This window comes from Corythoichthys intestinalis, chromosome 8 (genome assembly GCF_030265065.1).
Source record: "Corythoichthys intestinalis isolate RoL2023-P3 chromosome 8, ASM3026506v1, whole genome shotgun sequence".
Lineage (NCBI taxonomy): Eukaryota > Metazoa > Chordata > Actinopteri > Syngnathiformes > Syngnathidae > Corythoichthys > Corythoichthys intestinalis.
Window position 1 is genome coordinate 6013946 of NC_080402.1, and position 19379 is coordinate 6033324.

The 19379-nt window shown below is 37.9% G+C and overlaps 1 protein-coding gene across 2 annotated transcripts in view; it reads right to left on the bottom strand.

Moving 5' to 3' along the window:
- The window catches only part of sh3gl2a (SH3 domain containing GRB2 like 2a, endophilin A1), a 94933-nt gene that overhangs the window by 11432 nt on the left and 64122 nt on the right, over positions 1 to 19379 (bottom strand). Inside the window, exons 2-11 of one of the 2 annotated variants that reach the window (XM_057843162.1) lie at positions 12219 to 12287; positions 12065 to 12137; positions 8965 to 9108; positions 8750 to 8883; positions 5785 to 5943; positions 5617 to 5720; positions 5434 to 5552; positions 3344 to 3358; positions 3214 to 3225; positions 1123 to 1134 (exon numbers count right to left, since the gene is read on the bottom strand). In XM_057843162.1, coding sequence (XP_057699145.1) covers positions 1123 to 1134; positions 3214 to 3225; positions 3344 to 3358; positions 5434 to 5552; positions 5617 to 5720; positions 5785 to 5943; positions 8750 to 8883; positions 8965 to 9108; positions 12065 to 12137; positions 12219 to 12287 — 841 coding nt within the window. The remainder of the gene's footprint in view (positions 1 to 1122; positions 1135 to 3213; positions 3226 to 3343; positions 3359 to 5433; positions 5553 to 5616; positions 5721 to 5784; positions 5944 to 8749; positions 8884 to 8964; positions 9109 to 12064; positions 12138 to 12218; positions 12288 to 19379) is intronic. The other variant, XM_057843163.1, reaches the window with a different exon arrangement.

Sequence of the window (19379 nt, forward strand, 5' to 3'; positions counted from 1 at the left end):
TCCATGGGTCTGCATTCTATACATACACATATATATATATATATATATATATTTTTTTTTCAAACTGCATTCTTCGATCCAGAGTGAGGGGGCACACTTTAAATATATTAGAGTGATATAGGCATCTTTGAGTGAACTTCGAGAAAAATTCAAGTATCTTGAGGCCAGGCTGAGTGTCCTCTTTTTTGGAAATCAAAATATGGTCACCCTAAAGTTAGTCAATTGTTCTTTTGTAAGATCCCTCATTTCTTTATTATTATTTTTTATTTCTTTTGAGACTAGGCTCAGGCGCGCATCCGAAACCAGCAGTTTCTGCGTGCTAAAAATGATAATACAGGATTTAGTTGAACTTTATTTCAATCTTAGACTTAAATAGCGCCCAAGCTTAGCCTCAAACGATATATATATATATATCTATATTAAAAAAAAGAGGACCGAAGTACAACAAAAGAACTATTGGTTAACTTACATAGCAAAAGTCCGCTAGCTTAAATGCTACATAATGCTAATGTTTATTAGATTATTTCTGGTGCTTTCTAGAAACAATGTGTGGTTTAAATTTGATTTCTGTAGATGTCCTTAGGGGCTCCGTATAAAAACAATAATAAATAACATAATTTTAACATTTAAAGCACTTTTTTTTTCCACAGAAAAATGCTTCATAAATAAAATTTTGCTAAAATAACATTTATTTGAAAAAATACATTCTTGTATTAAGTTAAAAATATTTTAAAATGATTAAAAATCATTAAAATAATATATTTATTTAAAAAAAATACATGACTATTAAAAATAAAATTATATATCAATATTTAAAAAACCAACTTTTAAGTAAAACTATTCAAAATAGTGGTACTAAAATGAAAAAATGGCATGAAAACATAAACAAAAACAATATAGAAAAGAGACTTTTCACACTTTTTTTAAATTGTAGAAAATTGTAGTTTTTGATGGATAACTTTGACTTCTGGGGCTCCTCTTTCCTAAATATCAAACTTTTGACAAACGTGAAAAGAAGAAAGGAGGGAAAAACAAAAGGGTTAGACAGACAAATCCAAATCAACTCGGCGTAGACAAAAGGAAAACATCAAAGGACGAGATGTCGCGTCTCCTCGTGCTCACCTGGAGATCTTGCTGTGAAGGGCAAAGAAGAAGAAATGGTGAGACCCTCAAAAAAGTATCAACAACAGAAGCAATTCCAGAATGGATGGCGAGATGAACCAAAAGAATGAATGAAAATAAGAACGAAGACGAGTTTTTTAAAGGGTACCACGGACAGAAAGACATGTATTTCTAAACACAGAAACGTTAGTTTTCGTCTTAATAAAATTTGTAAAATTAGTTTAACTAGTAGGTCGCCATTGTTGTTGACGACGCAATACACTCTGGGCGGAGACGTCACTGGGGGGCGCTGCAGGGCTTCCACAGTGTAACTCTTTAGCCACATAAACATGTCGTTGGTTCTGTCCTTCCAATTTGAACGCGAGTGGAAAAGTGATAAGCATGACAGCACTGTCGAGATTTCACAAAACGAGCAGCAAAAGCAATTAAATGAAAGTCTCCAGCGGGATTCAAACCTGCATTTCCCGTGCAACAGATAAGCGCGTAGACCGCAGGACTACACTTACGCGTGCTGTCGGATTCATGATTTCCCTTATAAAGATCTATCAATCTATCGGCTGCAATTAGTAACAAGTCTTCAGACGAAAAACCAACAAATCTGTTACGGTCCACGAATGCGGAAGCAAGCAGACAACAATGATATTGGGAATGCATAAAAGGGATATTGAACACACACAAAAAAAAACAGGTGATCGCGAAAAGTGAGCCACAAAAATGGTCCATGACAGGAGGTCGGGATCAATAAAAAAAAAAAAAAAACGAGGGAAAACCGCGGTGAGAGGCAGACACGAACAGAAAAACCAAGGCAAAGATGCAACTCGCAACAAAGGGTTCAAGAATACCGTTAAATTGTCAAATGGCAGCGAGTCAATATCTTGGCAAGCCGCCTAGCATCGGTGTGACGGCTCTGGCCGTTTAATTGTTGTGTTTTTGAGACTCTTTCAGTCAGCTGATCTTTGCCTACGCCAGCTGGCTGCCTCCCCTCCCAACATGACGTAAGCTGATCGACGCCGGATGGACAGACGACTTCGCCAAGCTTGAAAAGTCAGATGCTGTCAACTGACAGCTGAGGTCGTATTTGACAGCATTCGTGCCGCGGTCCTCCTCGCCAGGTTTTTGCTCGCCATTCACTCTCGTGTGCTTTGATCGCTAGTTTGATACACTCCCGCTTTTTCAGTGAGGTCTTTTGTATTTTGCCATTATTGGATCGTTTTTGCTCACCACTGTAAATAAGAGCACTGACGCAGTAGGGGTAAGCTGCCATTTCTGTTCAACCTGCTTTCTCCTGTTTTGTTTAGAGTAGAAGCTAGGGTAGTGGCTGTCTTTTTGTTCTTTCCTTTTTACGATCAGGGTTTAGTTAGCGGGTGGGGTTGAAGTGTAGATTCCTTTTGTTTGTTGTTTTGGCCTGGGCTTACCATGAAGCCGTGCTTCTTCCACATTTTGTATATATTGTTCATTTCGAGTTTGACTGTGTAAATAAATTTGTGCCACTTGTGTGGCTCGTTTTATGTTACGCTCTTAGCAAGCCGTCCGTGGGACATAACAATCGGTTTAAAGACACTGCTGATGAGCTGGTATTGGATGCAGGTACGACATTGGAAACTCATCCTACAGCTCTGTAACAAGACAATCTGACCAGGAGCAGAATGTGACAAAATCATGCCAGCCGTCATATGGCTTGGCTTGCTAGCTAGCACAGGTATTCTTCCAATCCAGCCCAACTACGTCATCACCCCCAGCGTCCATTGCATGCATAAAACAAGGCGTCCTCTGTAGGTCAAAACGTGTACTAAATATTATACATTTTAAAATCAATGGATATATTTTACGTCATTCTAATAACCGCATCATCACCCGCAATGTGCGTGTAAAACATGGCACCCTCCGCAAGTCAAAACATGTACAAAATTTTATAGATTTTTAAATCAATGGCAATAATATATGTGTTTGTAATACCATATTTTAGTAAAAGAGAACAATTGCGGCTTATTAGAGCCCACAAGTCTTTAAGTCCGTGGTTCCCTTTAAAGACCCCCACAAAAAAAAATGGAGGATGGAGGAGGTGACCCTGAAGCTTCCGCTTCGTCTCACCTGGAGACCTCGCTGCCGACACCGAGCGGCGACAGAAAGACAGGAAGAAGGAGGGAAAAGACAGCAAGTCAGTTAAAGGCGGAGGAGCAACGCGGAGTTCACGTCAAGCGCGGGACTTCGCCAGGCTCACCTGGTGACCTCGCCCCTGCGCCGCGCGACACAAAGCATCATGGGGGAAAAAAAGAGACATGTTTGTGTTTATTTCATGTGTGGAAAAAGTGGAAAAAAGGAGCTGCCGATAAGAAAAAAATATGTGATAGACATCCAATCATTCTTCTGCTGAGAATTTAAATGAGTTTATCACTAGTAGATGTCCATTCCACATCCCTTACGTCGGTGGTCCCCAACCTTTTTTTCACCGTGGACTGGTGTGATGTGGACGTTTTTTTGCACGGACCAGAGAAGGAGAGAGTTCCTATGCGCTACTGCCCTTCAGTGGCCAGTTTTATTGCTTTAAAATGGAATTTATGCGTTGTGCTTTGGAGCAAAGTTGCATCAGAACCTAGAGATGTCTCTTGTAAAAAAAAAATAAAAAAAACCCCGTAAAAGACGTATAAATACGTTTTTGGGACACGGAAACAATGAAAAATAGAACGTATTTATACGTTTTTGGGAGCAAATAACCCCGCGGATACCCAGTGTTTGGTACAATAAGGTACTGTTTACTCAGCTTTAAAAAACAAAAAAACAATTGGAGGCAATGGCGGACGAGACTCCGGCGTAACCCGGGGAACTACTTGTATATCAAACTCCCATATGGCATATTAAAAAAAAAAGTTCAGTCTATAAGGACACTCAGGTTCCCATTCACCATGTCTAAGCAGCTGAACAGGACAGGTAAGAAAAAAATCAAAATAAAATAAACAGAAGCACACCAGATATTAAAACCAGTATCACTTTACAGTGATAAATTTCACGTTTTGATGTGATGTGCTATCACATCACAACCTGTGGCAAAAGAATATAAATACATAACTTCCTTTCAGTTTAGGTATTTGTCTTCTTTTGAAATCTTTTAAAAAACTTGACCATGACCCGAACTGGAAGGATTTATCTGTGAATTAGTTGTAAATATTTGTGTGGAGATGATCTTAAAATGTTGCTGTGGCCTCTCAAAATAGTTAGCTACAAACAAATATGAAAATAGATTCACATAAAAACTTGGAGAATTGCCATCAGAACATTGAACCAAAGAAATGAACACACAAGTAGCAGAGTTCAATAACTGTGTAATAATGCCTTAATAAACAGATTTACAAGTGTGGGGTCACTATTTGGCAAGTAACTAAAATATATATTAGAGCTGTCAAATGATTAAAATTTGTAATCGAGTTAATTACAGCTTAAAAATAATCGTAATTAATCGCAATTCAAACCATCTATAAAATATGCCATATTTTTCTGTAAATTATTGTTGGAATGGAAAGATAAGACACAAGACGGATATATACATTCGACATAAGGTACATAAGTACTGTATTTGTTTATTATAACAATAAATCAATAAGATGGCATTAACATTATTAACATTCTGTTAAAGCGATCCATGGATAGAAAGACTTGTGGTTCTTAACAGATAAATGTTAGTACAAGTTATAGAAATTTTATATTAAAACCACTTTTAATGTTTTCGTTTCAATAAAATTAGTAAAATTTTCAATCAAAAAATAAACTAGTAGCCCGCCATTGTTGATGTCAATAATTACACAATGCTCATGGGTGCTTAAGCCCACAAAATCAGTTGCACCCAAGCGCCAGTAGAGGGCGACAAAACTCCAAAAAACACAAGTAACAAGTGGACATTGAACTGTGCTGTCATTTTAATCTGTTTGAGCGGGGCATGTGTGTTAATTGCGTCAAATATTTTAACATGATTAAATAAAAAAATTAATCACTGCCCGTTAACGTGATAATTTTGACAGCCCTAATATACAGTATATATATATATATATATATATATATATATATATATATATATATATATATACAGTATATATATATATATATATATATATATATATATATATATATATATATATATATATATATATATATATATATATACTGTATAATAACATACAACAATATAGTAAAGCTTTAGTAACTTTTTATAATATCCATTTATTAAGGCTTTATTAAGCATTAATAATTAATTCATGAGCGTAAGATGGTTAAAATGGTAGCAAAACCTTTCTGCGAGGTTTTGGTTTCTGAACTCACCCGGAGAACGAGCGCTGTGAATGCCTCCGTTGTGGTTCTCGCTGATAGAGGAGAAATCCAGAGTGGTACGAGGTTTGGGGGTGTACTCTTTCCGTGGCTTGTGAGAGCAATCCTTTATCCTGCGCGCACGATATTTGGCGTCGGTCGGATCATAGCGTTGTGAGATGTGGAGTGAGAGCTTACCGTTCGTCGATTTTGCCGCAGAGTTGCGTGAGGATTTCGGATGCCCGGGTGTGATATTCCACCTGAGCGTGGACCAACGCCGCCAGCTGGCTCACCTGCTCGATCTGTCGAGGAGGGAAGGTTTGTCCGCGGGTTTGCCGATATTTTGACCGGCGGCGGGACGCTTACGTCGCTCTCCAGAAGGTTGAACATGCTGAGCTCGGCGATGTCCTTGGACTCGTCAAACTTCTCCAGCGCTTGCTTGAGCTCGTCGTCCGTCACTTTGCCTTGGCGCTTCTTCTTGTAGTCGAAGTCAAGACGTCGCCCCTCCATCTTCTTCAGGTGGTGCTGTGAGACATCAAAGAAGGAGAAGAAACTGTAAATGTTATTCAGTTTTTTCAGATGTATCTTATTTTTTATTACACCTCATGTTGTGTTCAGGTCACAATTGACCTGTTTTCTACTAGTTTAGGTATGCAAAATTAATGGTATTTTCTAAATACCAAAACTTGAAAATGGGTCAGTCTTCGCCCGAAAACAACAGCAAAAGTTTGGTATTTTCAGGCTGAGTAAAATCACAGATCACGTTATATCCACTCAACTTTAAGAAATTTTTTTTGCAGAGATGTATTTATTTTAAATGTATTATTAGGTAGTAACTTTAATTATTATTATTTTCTATTATGTTTAAAGTTTTTTGGGGGTAAAATCTATTTTATTTCATTTGATTTTTTTTTTACTCATTAATTATTATGATTTTTTTCCCCAAAAGATTTAATTTTTTACACAGCCTCAAGAGGGACATTGACGGAAATGGAAAACATTTAAACCATCTGGTGCGCATAAGATAGCATGTGGTGCGCATTAGAAACAATCCAGTGCACACCAGAAACAATCTGGTGCGCACCAGATAATATGTGGTGCACACTAAAAACTATCCGGTGTGCACGAGAAACAATCTGGTGCAGACCAGATAGTACGTGGTGCGCAATAAAAAGTATCTCGTGTGCACGAGAAACAATCTGGTGCGCACCAGATAGTATGTGGTTCGCACATGAAACAAACTAGTGTGCACGAGAAACAATCTGATGCGCACCAGATAGTATGTGGTGCGCACTAGAAAATATTTGGTGCGCATGAGAAACAATCTGGTGCGCACCAGATAGTATGTGGTGCGCAATAGAAAGTATCTTGTGTGCATCAGAAACCATCTTGTGCGCACCAGATAGTATGTGGTGCGCATTAGAAACGATCCGGTGCGCACGGAAAATAATCTGGTGCGCACCAGATAGTAGGTGGTGCGCACTAGAAAGTATCTGGTGCGCATAATAAGCAATCGGTGCGCACCAGATAGTATGTTGTCCACACTAGAAACTCTCTTGTGCGCACGAGAAACAGTCTGGTGCGCACCAGGTAGTATGTGGTGCGCACTAGAAACTATCTTGTCCCCACCAGAAACAATCTGCCGCGCACGATAAAACTACTGATGAAATGAAAACTTATAGAGCCCTTATATATAGGGACATTGACATATATAAAATAAATTTAAACCATATGGTGCGGCATCATATAATATGTGGTGCGCACTAGAAACTATCAGGTGCGCACGAGAAACAATCTGGTGCGCACCAGATAGTATGTGGTGGGCACTAGAAAATATCTAGTGCGCATGAAAAACAATCTGGTGCGCACCAGATAGTATGTGGTGCGCACTAGAAACTATCTGGTGTGCACCAGATTGTTTCTCATGCACACCAGATAATATGTGGTGCCCACTAGAAACTATCTGTTGCACACGAGAAACAATCTGGTGCGCAGCAGATAGTATGTGGTCCACACTAGAAACTCTCTTGTGCACACGAGAAACAGTCTGGTGCGCACCAGGTAGTATGTGGTGCGCAATAGAAACTATCTTGTCCCCACCAGAAACAATCTGCCGCGCACGAGAAAACTACTGATGAAACGAAAAATTATAGAGGCCCTTATATATAGGGACATTGACAGAAATAAAACAAATTTAAACCATCTTGTGCGCATTAAATAATATGTGGTGTGCACTAGAAACTATCTCGTGTGCACCATAAACAATCTGATGCGCACCATATTGTTTCTAGTGCACACCACATATTATCTGGTGCGAACCAGATGGTTTAAATGTATTTTATTTCTGTTGCTGTCCCTATAGAGGCTCCTTAATTATCTATTTTACTTTTTAATTGTTCATTCCACTGAATGAATTATTATTTATTAATTATTTATGTAAATTGATTAGGGCTGTCAAACGATTAAAATTTTTAATCGAGTTAATCACAGCTTAAAAATTAATTAATCGTAATTAATCGCAATTCAAACCATCTATGAAATATGCCATATTTTTCTTTAAATTATTGTTGGAATGGAAAGATAAGACACAAGATGGATATATACATTCAACATACGGTACATAAGTACTGTATTTGTTTATTATAACAATAAATCAACAAGATGGCATTAACATTATTAACATTCTGTTAAAGCGATCCATGGATAGAAAGACTTATAGTTCTTAAAAGATAAATGTTAGTACAAGTTAGAGAAATTTTATATTAAAACCCCTGTTAATGTTTTCGTTTTAATAAAATTTGTAAAATTTTCAATCAAAAAATAAACTAGAAGCCCGCCATTGTTGATGTCAATAATTACTTACACAATGCTCATGGGTGCTGAAGCCTGTAAAATCAGTCGCACCCAAGCGCCAGCAGAGGGCGACAAAACTCCCAAAAACACAATTAACAAGATGACATTTCACTGTGCTGTCATTTTAATCTGTTTGAGCGGGGCATGTGCGTTAATTGCGTCAAATATTTTAACGTGATTAATGAAAAAAATTAATTACCGCCCGTTAACGTGATCATTTTGACAGCCCTAAAATTTATATGCGTATTTTCTATTAAAAAAAATAAATAAATAATTTATTTATAAGAATATTATCAAACACCTCACTAACTTTTTAAAAAAATATATTGATTCATTTTTATTCTTTATTTGATTTATTATATTATTTATTATCATTATATATAAAAAATATTTTTAAATTACAATTGGATTTTTTTTCTTTCCAATGACCAGTTCAACAGACTTTGAAAAAAGTCAACCAATTGACAAAGAAACCGACCTGAATCTCCTTGAGGTCTTTCTCGTGCAGGTTCTGCAGCGGGTCGATGAAGTTCTGCTTGACCTCCATATCCAAGGCGTCTTTGACCTCTGCCAGCTCTCGCATGCATTCCCCAGCGTCAATTAGAGCCAAGCCTGAAGACCACACAGCGATCTCCACCATCAGTAGGGTGTATCAAAATACCGTGTTGAAAAAAATCGACACCAACGGCTCACCGAAATTAGACTCCTCTCCGAGCTCCCGCCCGAAGCGCTGCATGGACTCTCCTAAAATGGCTTCCGTCTGGGTGTATCCGGGTCCCTTTTCTTGGCCGCGCATGCGAGACATGGAGTTCATCATGCTCATCTTGGCTCTGGTCGCTGAAAAAAACAGTAACGTTTGATTGAACACATGTTCCTAGAGTAACTGGGTCACTGCTAAACACTCTAACGCAATCGATCACCTTAAGACAGAATGATGGTTGCTGACCACTACTGATGAACAAGCTTTGAAAAGCATAATTGTTAGCTAAATACCACGACATTTCACAAAAAATAATGTTTATTGGCTAGCCATCGATGACGATATTTAGTCGACAGACAATTTTTTCATGACAATGACGTGACGACAAGCTAAAACTGTCTTGGGAGACTAAAACATAACGATACGAACGCCAATTTTCGTTTGATGAGACGAAAGCGAGATGAAAATGCGCCATATTTACCGTCTTATTTTCACGTGTGAAATTTTCTTAACATACAGTGGGGCAAATAAGTATTTAGTCAACCACCAATTGTGCAAGTTCTCCTACTTGAAAAGATTACAGAGACCTGTAATTGTCAACATGGGTAAACCTCAACCATGAGAGACAGAATGTGGAAAAAAAAACAGAAAATCACATTGTTTGATTTTTAAAGAATTTATTTGCAAATCATGGTGGAAAATAAGTATTTGGTCAATACCAAAAGTTCATCACAATACTTTGTTATGTACCCTTTGTTGGCAATAACGAAGCCAAACGTTTTCTGTAACTCTTCTCTCTTCGCTTGGTGTTAAGAAATCAACTGTGGGAGCAATTACAGTATTAGAAAATGGAAGACAAACAAGACCACTGATAATCTCCCTTGATCTGGGGTTCCATGCAAGATCTCACCCCGTGGCGTCAAAATGATAACAAGAACGGTGAGCAAAAATCCCAGAACCACACGTGGGGACCGAGTGAATGACCTACAGAGAGCTAGGACCACAGGAATAAAGGCTACTGTCAGTAACACAATGCGCCGCCAGGGACTCAAATCCTGCACTGCCAGATGTGTCCCCCTGCTGAAGCCAGTACACGTCCAGGCCCGTCTGCGGTTTGCTAGAGAGCATTTGGATGATCCAGACAAGGACTGGGAGAATGTGTTATGGTCAGATGAAACCAAAATACGAACTTTTTGGTAGAAACACAGGTTCTTGTGTTTGGAGGACAAAGAATATTGAATTGCATCCCGTAGAACACCATACCCACTGTGAAGCATGGGGATGGAAACATCATGCTTTGGGGCTGTTTTTCTGCAAAAGGACCAGGACGACTGATCTGTGTAAAGGAAAGAATGAATGGGGCCATGTATCGAGAGATTTTGAGTGAAAATCAGCTTCCATCAGCAAGGGCACTGAAGATGAGACGTGGCTGGGTCTTTCAGCATGACAATGATTCCAAACACACAGCCAGGGCAACAAAGGAGTGGCTTCGTAAGAAGCATTTCAAGGTCCTGGAGTGGCCTAACCAGTCTCCAGATCTCAACCCCATAGAAAATCTGTGGAGGGAGTTGAAAGTCGGTATTGCCCAATGACAGCTCCAAAACATCACTGCTCTAGAGGAGATCTGCATGGAGGAATGGGCCAAAATACCAGCAACAGTGTGTGAAAAGCCTGTGAAGAGTTACAGAAAACTTTTGGCCTCCAATAACAAAGTATTGAGATGAACTTTTGGTATTGACTAAATACTTATTTTCCACCATGATTTGCAAATAAATTATTAAAAAATCAAACAATGTGATTTTCTTTTTTTTTTTTTTTTCAACATTCTGTTTCTCATGGTTGAGGTTTACCTATGTTGACAATTACAGGCCTCTCTAATATTTTCAAGTGAGAGAACTTGCACAATTAGTGGCTGACTAAATACTTATTTGCCCCACTGTATATGTAGTTAGCATGCATCGTAGCAGTGTTTGGTGGTGTCACTCATGTGACGTTCTTCACCCCACACCAGGAGTTATTTTGTGCCAGATCCTGCCGGAACAAGATCCGGCACCTCTTAATTTTGGCCTCCCTGTGTTCCGGGACTTATTTGGGCCAATCCGGCACCTCTCGTGTATAGAAAATAATAATAATATATAAACATTTTTTAAAAATGTATTGTAATAGCCCCGAATGGGGGGAAAGATGGAGAGGAGTTGTTGACGGCTTTCTCCACTTTATTGTGGCAACAATAAGAAAATAATAAACAAAATAACAGCGAACTGCAACCACATTCGACCGCTAACTTTTGCTTCTCGCCCATCTACTCCTCGCTTCCTACTATCTCACACCTCTCTAGTCCCAGCGTCTCTTAAAGGGACTGTGCATAGTTACAGACATTACAGTTTAAAATAAAATAATAATATGCATAAATTAATTTACAGTACAAATCCCAAGAATTGCATGTTGTTTATAAAAAATTGTCATTTGAAAGAGTTGGAGATTTGTTGATGGCCTAAAAAGCTGGATCAACCAATCACTTCCCTGACATTAAAAAATAAACAAACAAACAAAAAAACACTTTGGAAATTTGCGGCATCTGGGGAGCAAGCAGCCAGAATCAAACAGTATTTCATCATGCCAAAAAGACAGTTGCATTCACTGTCTTTTTTCAAAAAGAAGGAAGATGGCTCAAAACGAGTCAGAAAAGCAACAACCAGCGATGAGGGCAGCTGCAGCGATCATGCTAACGGGCTGGATCAGGTGCAGCAGGAGGCTAGCGCCACAGCAGCAAGTCAGGTTCACGGACAGTCAGCCAAGCCGGGGCAGGAGGCTGCTACCGTGGCAGCAGCTGGTCAGGTTCAGCGCTACCTGGAGTGGGGGCCAGCTACAGTGCCAGCAGTCAGCCATGTGGACCAATGGTGAACCACCGTTCATGCTCATCGCACCCAGCCCAGTTCACATTTGTTCCGCCACTGCTAAGACGAACAATTATTTTCGTCCAAAAGACTTAAATTAAAAGAGCTCCCGAAAACAACACAGTGGCTACTCATATATAAAAAAATTCTGAGAACGCTGCGAGTAAAAACGATAAAACCATCTTGGTCTCGTCACCTGGGTTGGGCTGCAGATACTCTGTAGTCTTGGTCATGATGTCAATCACTGCTCGAGTGGTGGTGTCCACCTTCTGCACATGTGAGAAAACACAAAAAAAGCTTAGTAAAAATGCTTTAACCACAAATTATTGACAGAAATCAGTCCAACTCACCTTTTCCATTTCGGTAAAGTCCTCATCTAGCTTCGTTCCCTCGGCTCCGCCCACTTTCTCACTCACTTTCTGCAAAAAACAAACACACATACAAACAAACATTAACAGAAACACTTTTACTGCCATACAACCGTCTGTAGATGGCAGCAATGTAGCATTTCTGCTAACTGGCAGAATTCTGATTAAATAAAGTTTGACTGCTAAAGATTAAAGACGTTTATTAAAAAAAAAAAAAAAAAAAAAAAAAGACGTAACAGGTGAAATCCAATTTTAAAAAAATAATGAAATAAGAGCATCTATTTTTTTTTCATTTAGCAGATTTTATATTCTCTATAAACTGTATATCAGACAGGACCACTGCTCGCCCATTGGTTGTCTTAAAGTTTAAGTCAGTTGGTCCAATATTGCCTTACAAAGTTACAAAAAAACAAACAAACATTTCTTAAAACATTATTATTAATAACTGTTCTGTAAAAACCCACCACTTAGTATTGTTTTGAATAGTTAATTTTCAATAATTAAATTCAGCAAAACCACTTACTGTATACCCTTTATGCCTGAATTTATATTTAACAAACATACATAAAATAGCATTAGGGCAATACATAAGTACATTAAAATAATAATAATAAATTAAAAAAAATTTTTTTTTATAGAAAATTAAACTGAAAATATAACTTAAAATTCTAAAATTATAATGTCAATTTTTTTTTAAGTATAAAGAAGTAGAGCAAAATTTAACAAAAATTAATAACAAATAAAAAAGTTAAGCTAGTTCTTGTTTAAAATGAAAGAAAATCTATATTTTTAAATATGAAAAATCAAAGAGGCATTCATAAATGAATTTTTAAATATACATAAATAAATTGTTTTAAATTTTAATGAACTTTCTATATTTACTTGTATTTCCTATTATATCTTTTAATCTTTTGAATAGTTTTTTTTTTCATTTCAGGATTTCCTAATTTTTATAGATTTTTTTCAATTTCTATATTTAGTATCTTTTTTCATTAATACTATTTTTACCTACTAATGTGTTCTGCTATTGATTTCTGTATATTTGTTAAAAGTAAATTCAGTTTTCAATGGTTTAATTAAGTTACTAAACAAACAAACAAACAAACAAACAAACACTTTTATTTATATGTGATAAACACGGAATACTGGAAAAAGAAATATGTGGAGAATACAGTACATTAACTATAGGAACATATGCACACTTGTTTAGCTTAGTGGCTACCATTCACCCCGACCAATCAAAATGGATAGGACGTCTAGCGTCGTCAATGACACTGAAACGTGAGCATTCACAGTGTAAATGAATTGTACATCCATCATTGCCAATGAGTCAATATTAGTTTCAAACAGTACGACTATTTTTTTTCCCAATAGTGACAAAAGGCTACAGGGAAAAAGGAAGCCCGTCTAAAAGATGACTGAAGATTATGAGATATGATTTATGAAATGTGAATTCCACCCTAACACAAACACACGAAGGTCTAGCTGTCAATCACTCATATTTTTGCCTCCTAACCCGCAAGCGCATGCTGGCAGTTACCTGGAGGGGGCAGTCATTTGACACTATCAGGACACACACTGGCTACAGGAATAGAAAGCAGCAATTTTACATTTAAGAATAGCTTTTTATGAAAGATATCTTTCAAAATGAGCATGTTTCATTTGTAAAAGCTTTTTCTTTTTGGTGTTAAAAATCTTGACTGAAATATACTTAGTGAAGCGTCTGGGGTCTGTATGATTCATTCACTGGCTGCAGGGATAGACCGCGAATGATGTCCTCCCGGCACAAAATAGATAGGACTTCTATCACTTTCAATGGTACTGAGAACAAGTTCACCACAGCAATTGTTATATCTCAGGGTTAATATTTTACAATCGTCAATCCAGAAAGATTAAAACAACAACAACAACAACAACAAAAACAAATTAAACTGGTTACTGGTTACTCTGGTTTCTCTTGCTTGATGAATTAAGAGAAAAATCTTAGACAGACAGACAGACAGACAGACAGACAGACAGACAAATACAGTAGATAGATAGATAGATAGATAGATAGATAGATAGATAGATAGATAGATAGATAGATAGATAGATAGATAGATAGATAGATAGATAGATAGATAGATAGATAGATAGATAGATAGATAGATAGATAGATAGATAGATAGATAGATAGATAATTAGACACAGTAGACATTCATACAGTGCCTTGCAAAAGTATTCGGCCCCCTTGAATCTTGCAACCTTTCGCCACATTTCAGGCTTCAAACATAAAGTTATGAAATTTAATTTTTTTGTCAAGAATCAACAACAAGTGGGACACAATCGTGAAGTGGAACAACATTTATTGGATAATTTAAACTTTTTTAACAAATAAAAAACTGAAAAGTGGGGCGTGCAATATTATTCGGCCCCTTAACTTTCAGTGCAGCAAACTCACTCCAGAAGTTCAGTGAGGATCTCTGAATGATCCAAAGTTGTCCTAAATGACTGATGATGATAAATAGAATCCACCTGTGTGTAATCAAGTCTCCGTATAAATGCACCTGCTCTGTGATAGTCTCAGGGTTCTGTTTAAAGGGCAGAGAGCATTATGACAACCAAGGAACACACCAGGCAGGTCCGAGATACTGTTGTGGAGAAGTTTAAAGCTGGATTTGGATACAAAAAGATTTCCCAAGCTTTAAACATCTCAAGGAGCACTGTGCAAGCCATCATATTGAAATGGAAGGAGCATCAGACCACTGCAAATCTACCAAGACCCGGCCGTCCTTCCAAACTTTCTTCTCAAACAAGGAGAAAACTGATCAGAGATGCAGCCAAGAGGCCCATGATCACTCTGGATGAACTGCAGAGATCTACAGCTGAGGTGGGAGAGTCTGTCCATAGGACAACAATCAGTCGTACACTGCACAAATCTGGCCTTTATGGAAGAGTGGCAAGAAGAAAGCCATTTCTCAAAGATATCCATAAAAAGTCTCGTTTAAAGTTTGCCACAAGCCACCTGGGAGACACACCAAACATGTGGAAGAAGGTGCTCTGGTCAGATGAAACCAAAATGGAACTTTTTGGCCACAATGCAAAACGATATGTTTGGCGTAAAAGCAACACAGCTCATCACCCTGAACACACCATCCCCACTGTCAAACATGGTGGTGGCAGCATCATGGTTTGGGCCTGCTTTTCTTCAGCAGGGACAGGGAAGATGGTTAAAATTGACGGGAAGATGGATGCAGCCAAATACAGGAACATTCTGGAAGAAAACCTGTCGGTATCTGCACAAGACCTGAGACTGGGATGGAGATTTATCTTCCAACAGGACAATGATCCAAAACATAAAGCCAAATCTACAATGGAATGGTTCAAAAATAAATGTATCCAGGTGTTAGAATGGCCAACTCAAAGTCCAGACCTGAATCCAATCGAGAATCTGTGGAAAGAGCTGAAGACTGCTATTCACAAACACTCTCCATCCAACCTCACTGAGCTCGAGCTGTTTTGCAAGGAAGAATGGGCAAGAATGTCAGTCTCTCGATGTGCAAAACTGATAGAAACATACCCCAAGCGACTTGCAGCTGTAATTGGAGCAAAAGGTGGCGCTACAAAGTATTAACGCAAGGGGGCCGAATAATATTGCACGCCCCACTTTTCAGTTTTTTATTTGTTAAAAAAGTTTGAATTATCCAATAAATTTTGTTCCACTTCACGATTGTGTCCCACTTGTTGTTGATTCTTGAGAAAAAATTAAAATTTTATATCTTTATGTTTGAAGCCTGAAATGTGGCGAAAGGTTGCAAGGTTCAAGGGGGCCGAATACTTTTGCAAGGCACTGTACATAGATATATTAGACATATAAATAGATACAGTAGATAGAGTAGATAGATCAGACCCGTGCCGCCCATACAGCGATTTAGGCAACCGCCTAAGTGCGCACCAGCGTCCAAAAAGGCATCAAGAAAAATATTCAAATAATATTTGATGATAGCAGTATTCAAAAAATTATACAAAACCACAAAACAAAACAAAACAAAACAAAACAACAACAAAACCGTTCATAATAAGTCTTTAAATAATAATGAAATCATTTTTCTAGTGTGCCTTCTGCCTGTTTCACTTTTTCCTATGATGCGATAATTTCACCACATACCCTAGTCTCACTCACCACGCAGCAGACCAGCGAGCTACCTGAAGGTGCTATTTTTAGCCTCCGCAATTGAGCGACGTTACGGTGACAAGTCAACTTCATGAAAAGACACAAGCCCTCCGGGTCAGAAGAAAAAGAAGACAGCAAAGACGTGAAGAAAAACAAAGGTTTGTTGTGCTGATTTTTTTCAACTGCACGTATAACGCAACTGCAAGCTAGCGGTTATTTACATAGAGCTTATATGACTTAGTGCTAAAGCAAAATTATACTGTATCATTAGCCAGGCTGTTGTTTTAGAAATATTTTCAGTATTCAGCCAGCTGTGGATTAGTTTCAGTTAAATTTACTCCCCCTCCAATTTTAGAGAAATTTGGACAAAGTGTATGGGAGACTAAAATTGTCTTGCTTATTTTCATGTGATGTGAACCACTTTTACCTTGTGTTAAATTGTGCTTTTCAAATAAATTTGCCTTGCCTAAAAGTACCAAAGTTAATTAAATAAATACACCATTAAATATGGAATTAATAATTTCAAAGTTCTGTGGTATGGGGGACTAAAAGTGCCACAGATTTAAATGCAAACATTTGCTATTAAATGTAAAATAATTCATTAAAATGTTGATCACATTCATGTAAAAACATATTCAATTTATTATTATTATTTTTTGCTATCATATATTATTTAATTCATTATTATTGGATAGTCCTGCGTAGTTGCCGTGCTTCAAGAATTTATTTTCTTTTAACTACGCCCATCAAAGATAGTGGCCAGATCCAATAGACAGGTACAGTCACAGTTTCATTTTAAAGTGTTCTGTGTATCTTTATATAGGTTTGTGTGGGTGGGTGTTAATCATATTGTAATAACAATTCTAATTTAGTTAATGCATTTTTTAAAAAGTGTTTTTTATTGGTGCTTTTGAATAGTTATTACAGCATTTTTCTTTTAATTTATGCACTTGTTTGTTGTCTTTTTTATATAATAAATTACAAAGAGATAATGTGCTTTTTCAGTGTGAGTGTTTAAATATATGTGGTGAAAATGGGGGGAGGGGGGGCAACAAATGTGTTGCCTAGGGCACCAAATTGGTCAGGAACGACCCTGCGATAGATAGACAGACATGGATAGATAGTGAAGTCAGTATACATCTCGCCTAATGCAATCTTCTGATATGCTTGCAAGCACGACCAGTTGTTTTTCCACTGAAACTGCTGATAGTTAGTTTTGCCTCAGATAATCATGGACTTTAACTGCCAACAATAATCATGGACTTTTAACTGCCACCCAGCAAGGCTCGTGACCTATTTTGTAAGATAAGTTAATCACCAAACAGACACACCTCCTTTTAAGTACAGCATATAAGCAGCACCGAGCTCTCTGTTTGGTGTGCATTCCTCTACACAGCTTTTGTTTTGTCATTGAATGCATCCAGAAATTTCTGAAATTAAAACTGCACAGTAATGATCTCTTGCCTCCAGTCTTTCACTTTGCAATCCAGTCTAGCCGTCTCACCTTAATTGAAAACGAACATGCGGAGGACCTGAAAGACTTACTCCAACAATAGGTAGATAGATAGATAAACAGATTGATACGGTCGATAGATAGATAGATAGATAGATAGATAGATAGATAGATAGATAGATAGATAGATAGACACAGTATATACGTACATACAGTACCTACCTATATACAGTGGGGAGAACAAGTATTTGATACACTGTCAATGGGGTTTCCCATTGGCAGTGTATCAAATACTTGTTCTCCCCACTGTACATACATACAGTAGATATAGTAGACACGTACATACCTACTTATATACATACATACAGTATATAGATATAGTAGACAGATAGATACAGTAGATAGATTAGTAGAGAGACAGAGAAATAGATACAGTAGACAGATTAGTAGACAGACTGACAGACAGAGTAGATCATGGGTGTCCAAACCTGTCCTCAAGGGCTGCTGTGGGTCCTGGTTTTTGTTCCTACCAATCGAGCACAGACAGTTTAACCAATGAAGTTTGTGCTAAAACAAGCAGCACCTGACTGCAGTCAACTCATTACACATTTGAGACACCAGATTGGTGAAAAGATGTCGTCTTGTTTAGTAGGAATGAAATCCAGCACCCACTGCGGCCCTATGTGGAATAGTTTGGACACCACTGGAGTAGATAGATGGATAGTGTTAGGGACCCTGCTCTCTGAGCCCTGCTCCTCCTCCTTGTGTGTGTTTCTTGATTGCAGTATTGGACAGATGGGTGAGCCTGGGACCAGTTGCAGTCAATCATCATTAACAGCCTACTTAAGCCAGTCCCTGGCCTCACTTCGTCGCCAGATCAACAACTCTACTCCAAGTTTGTGACTCTGGCCATTGATAATTCCAGAAATCTGTTTTGCCTTCCTTTAGCTCATTTTACCTTTGTTCACAGATCCTGCATTGCACACCTGCCTTCACAGCTCACTTGCTTACACACCAACTGCACACCTGACTATTTGGACACAGACTGCCTTCACATGCTGCAATAAACAATTGTTACCACTGCCACCTTGCCTTCCTTCTCTGCGCTTAGGTCCCCTGCTCACCCAGAAACCAGATAGATAGACTGATACAGTCAATACAAAGATAGATACAGTAGATAGATAGATAGACAGAATTATACTATGGCGTGACTTGTAGTCCCAAAAAATACGGTAAAAGGTAGGAGTGTATGAAGCCCCATGAAGCATTCAACACTTCCAGCCAACACTTCATAATGATTACCGTATTGGCCTGAATATAAGACGGCCCTGATTATAAGACGAACCCCTCTTTTTCAAGACTCAAGTTTGAAAAAAGACTTTTTGAACACCAAATTCATTTTTATACAGAAAATAATTACAGTACATCTGAAAGAACTGATTATAACAATATATTTGAGAGAAAAAGCATGTTATTTTGCCTCATTCAAATCTTAATATTTGATCATTTAAATATGTAAACTAAAGTGCAATCACAT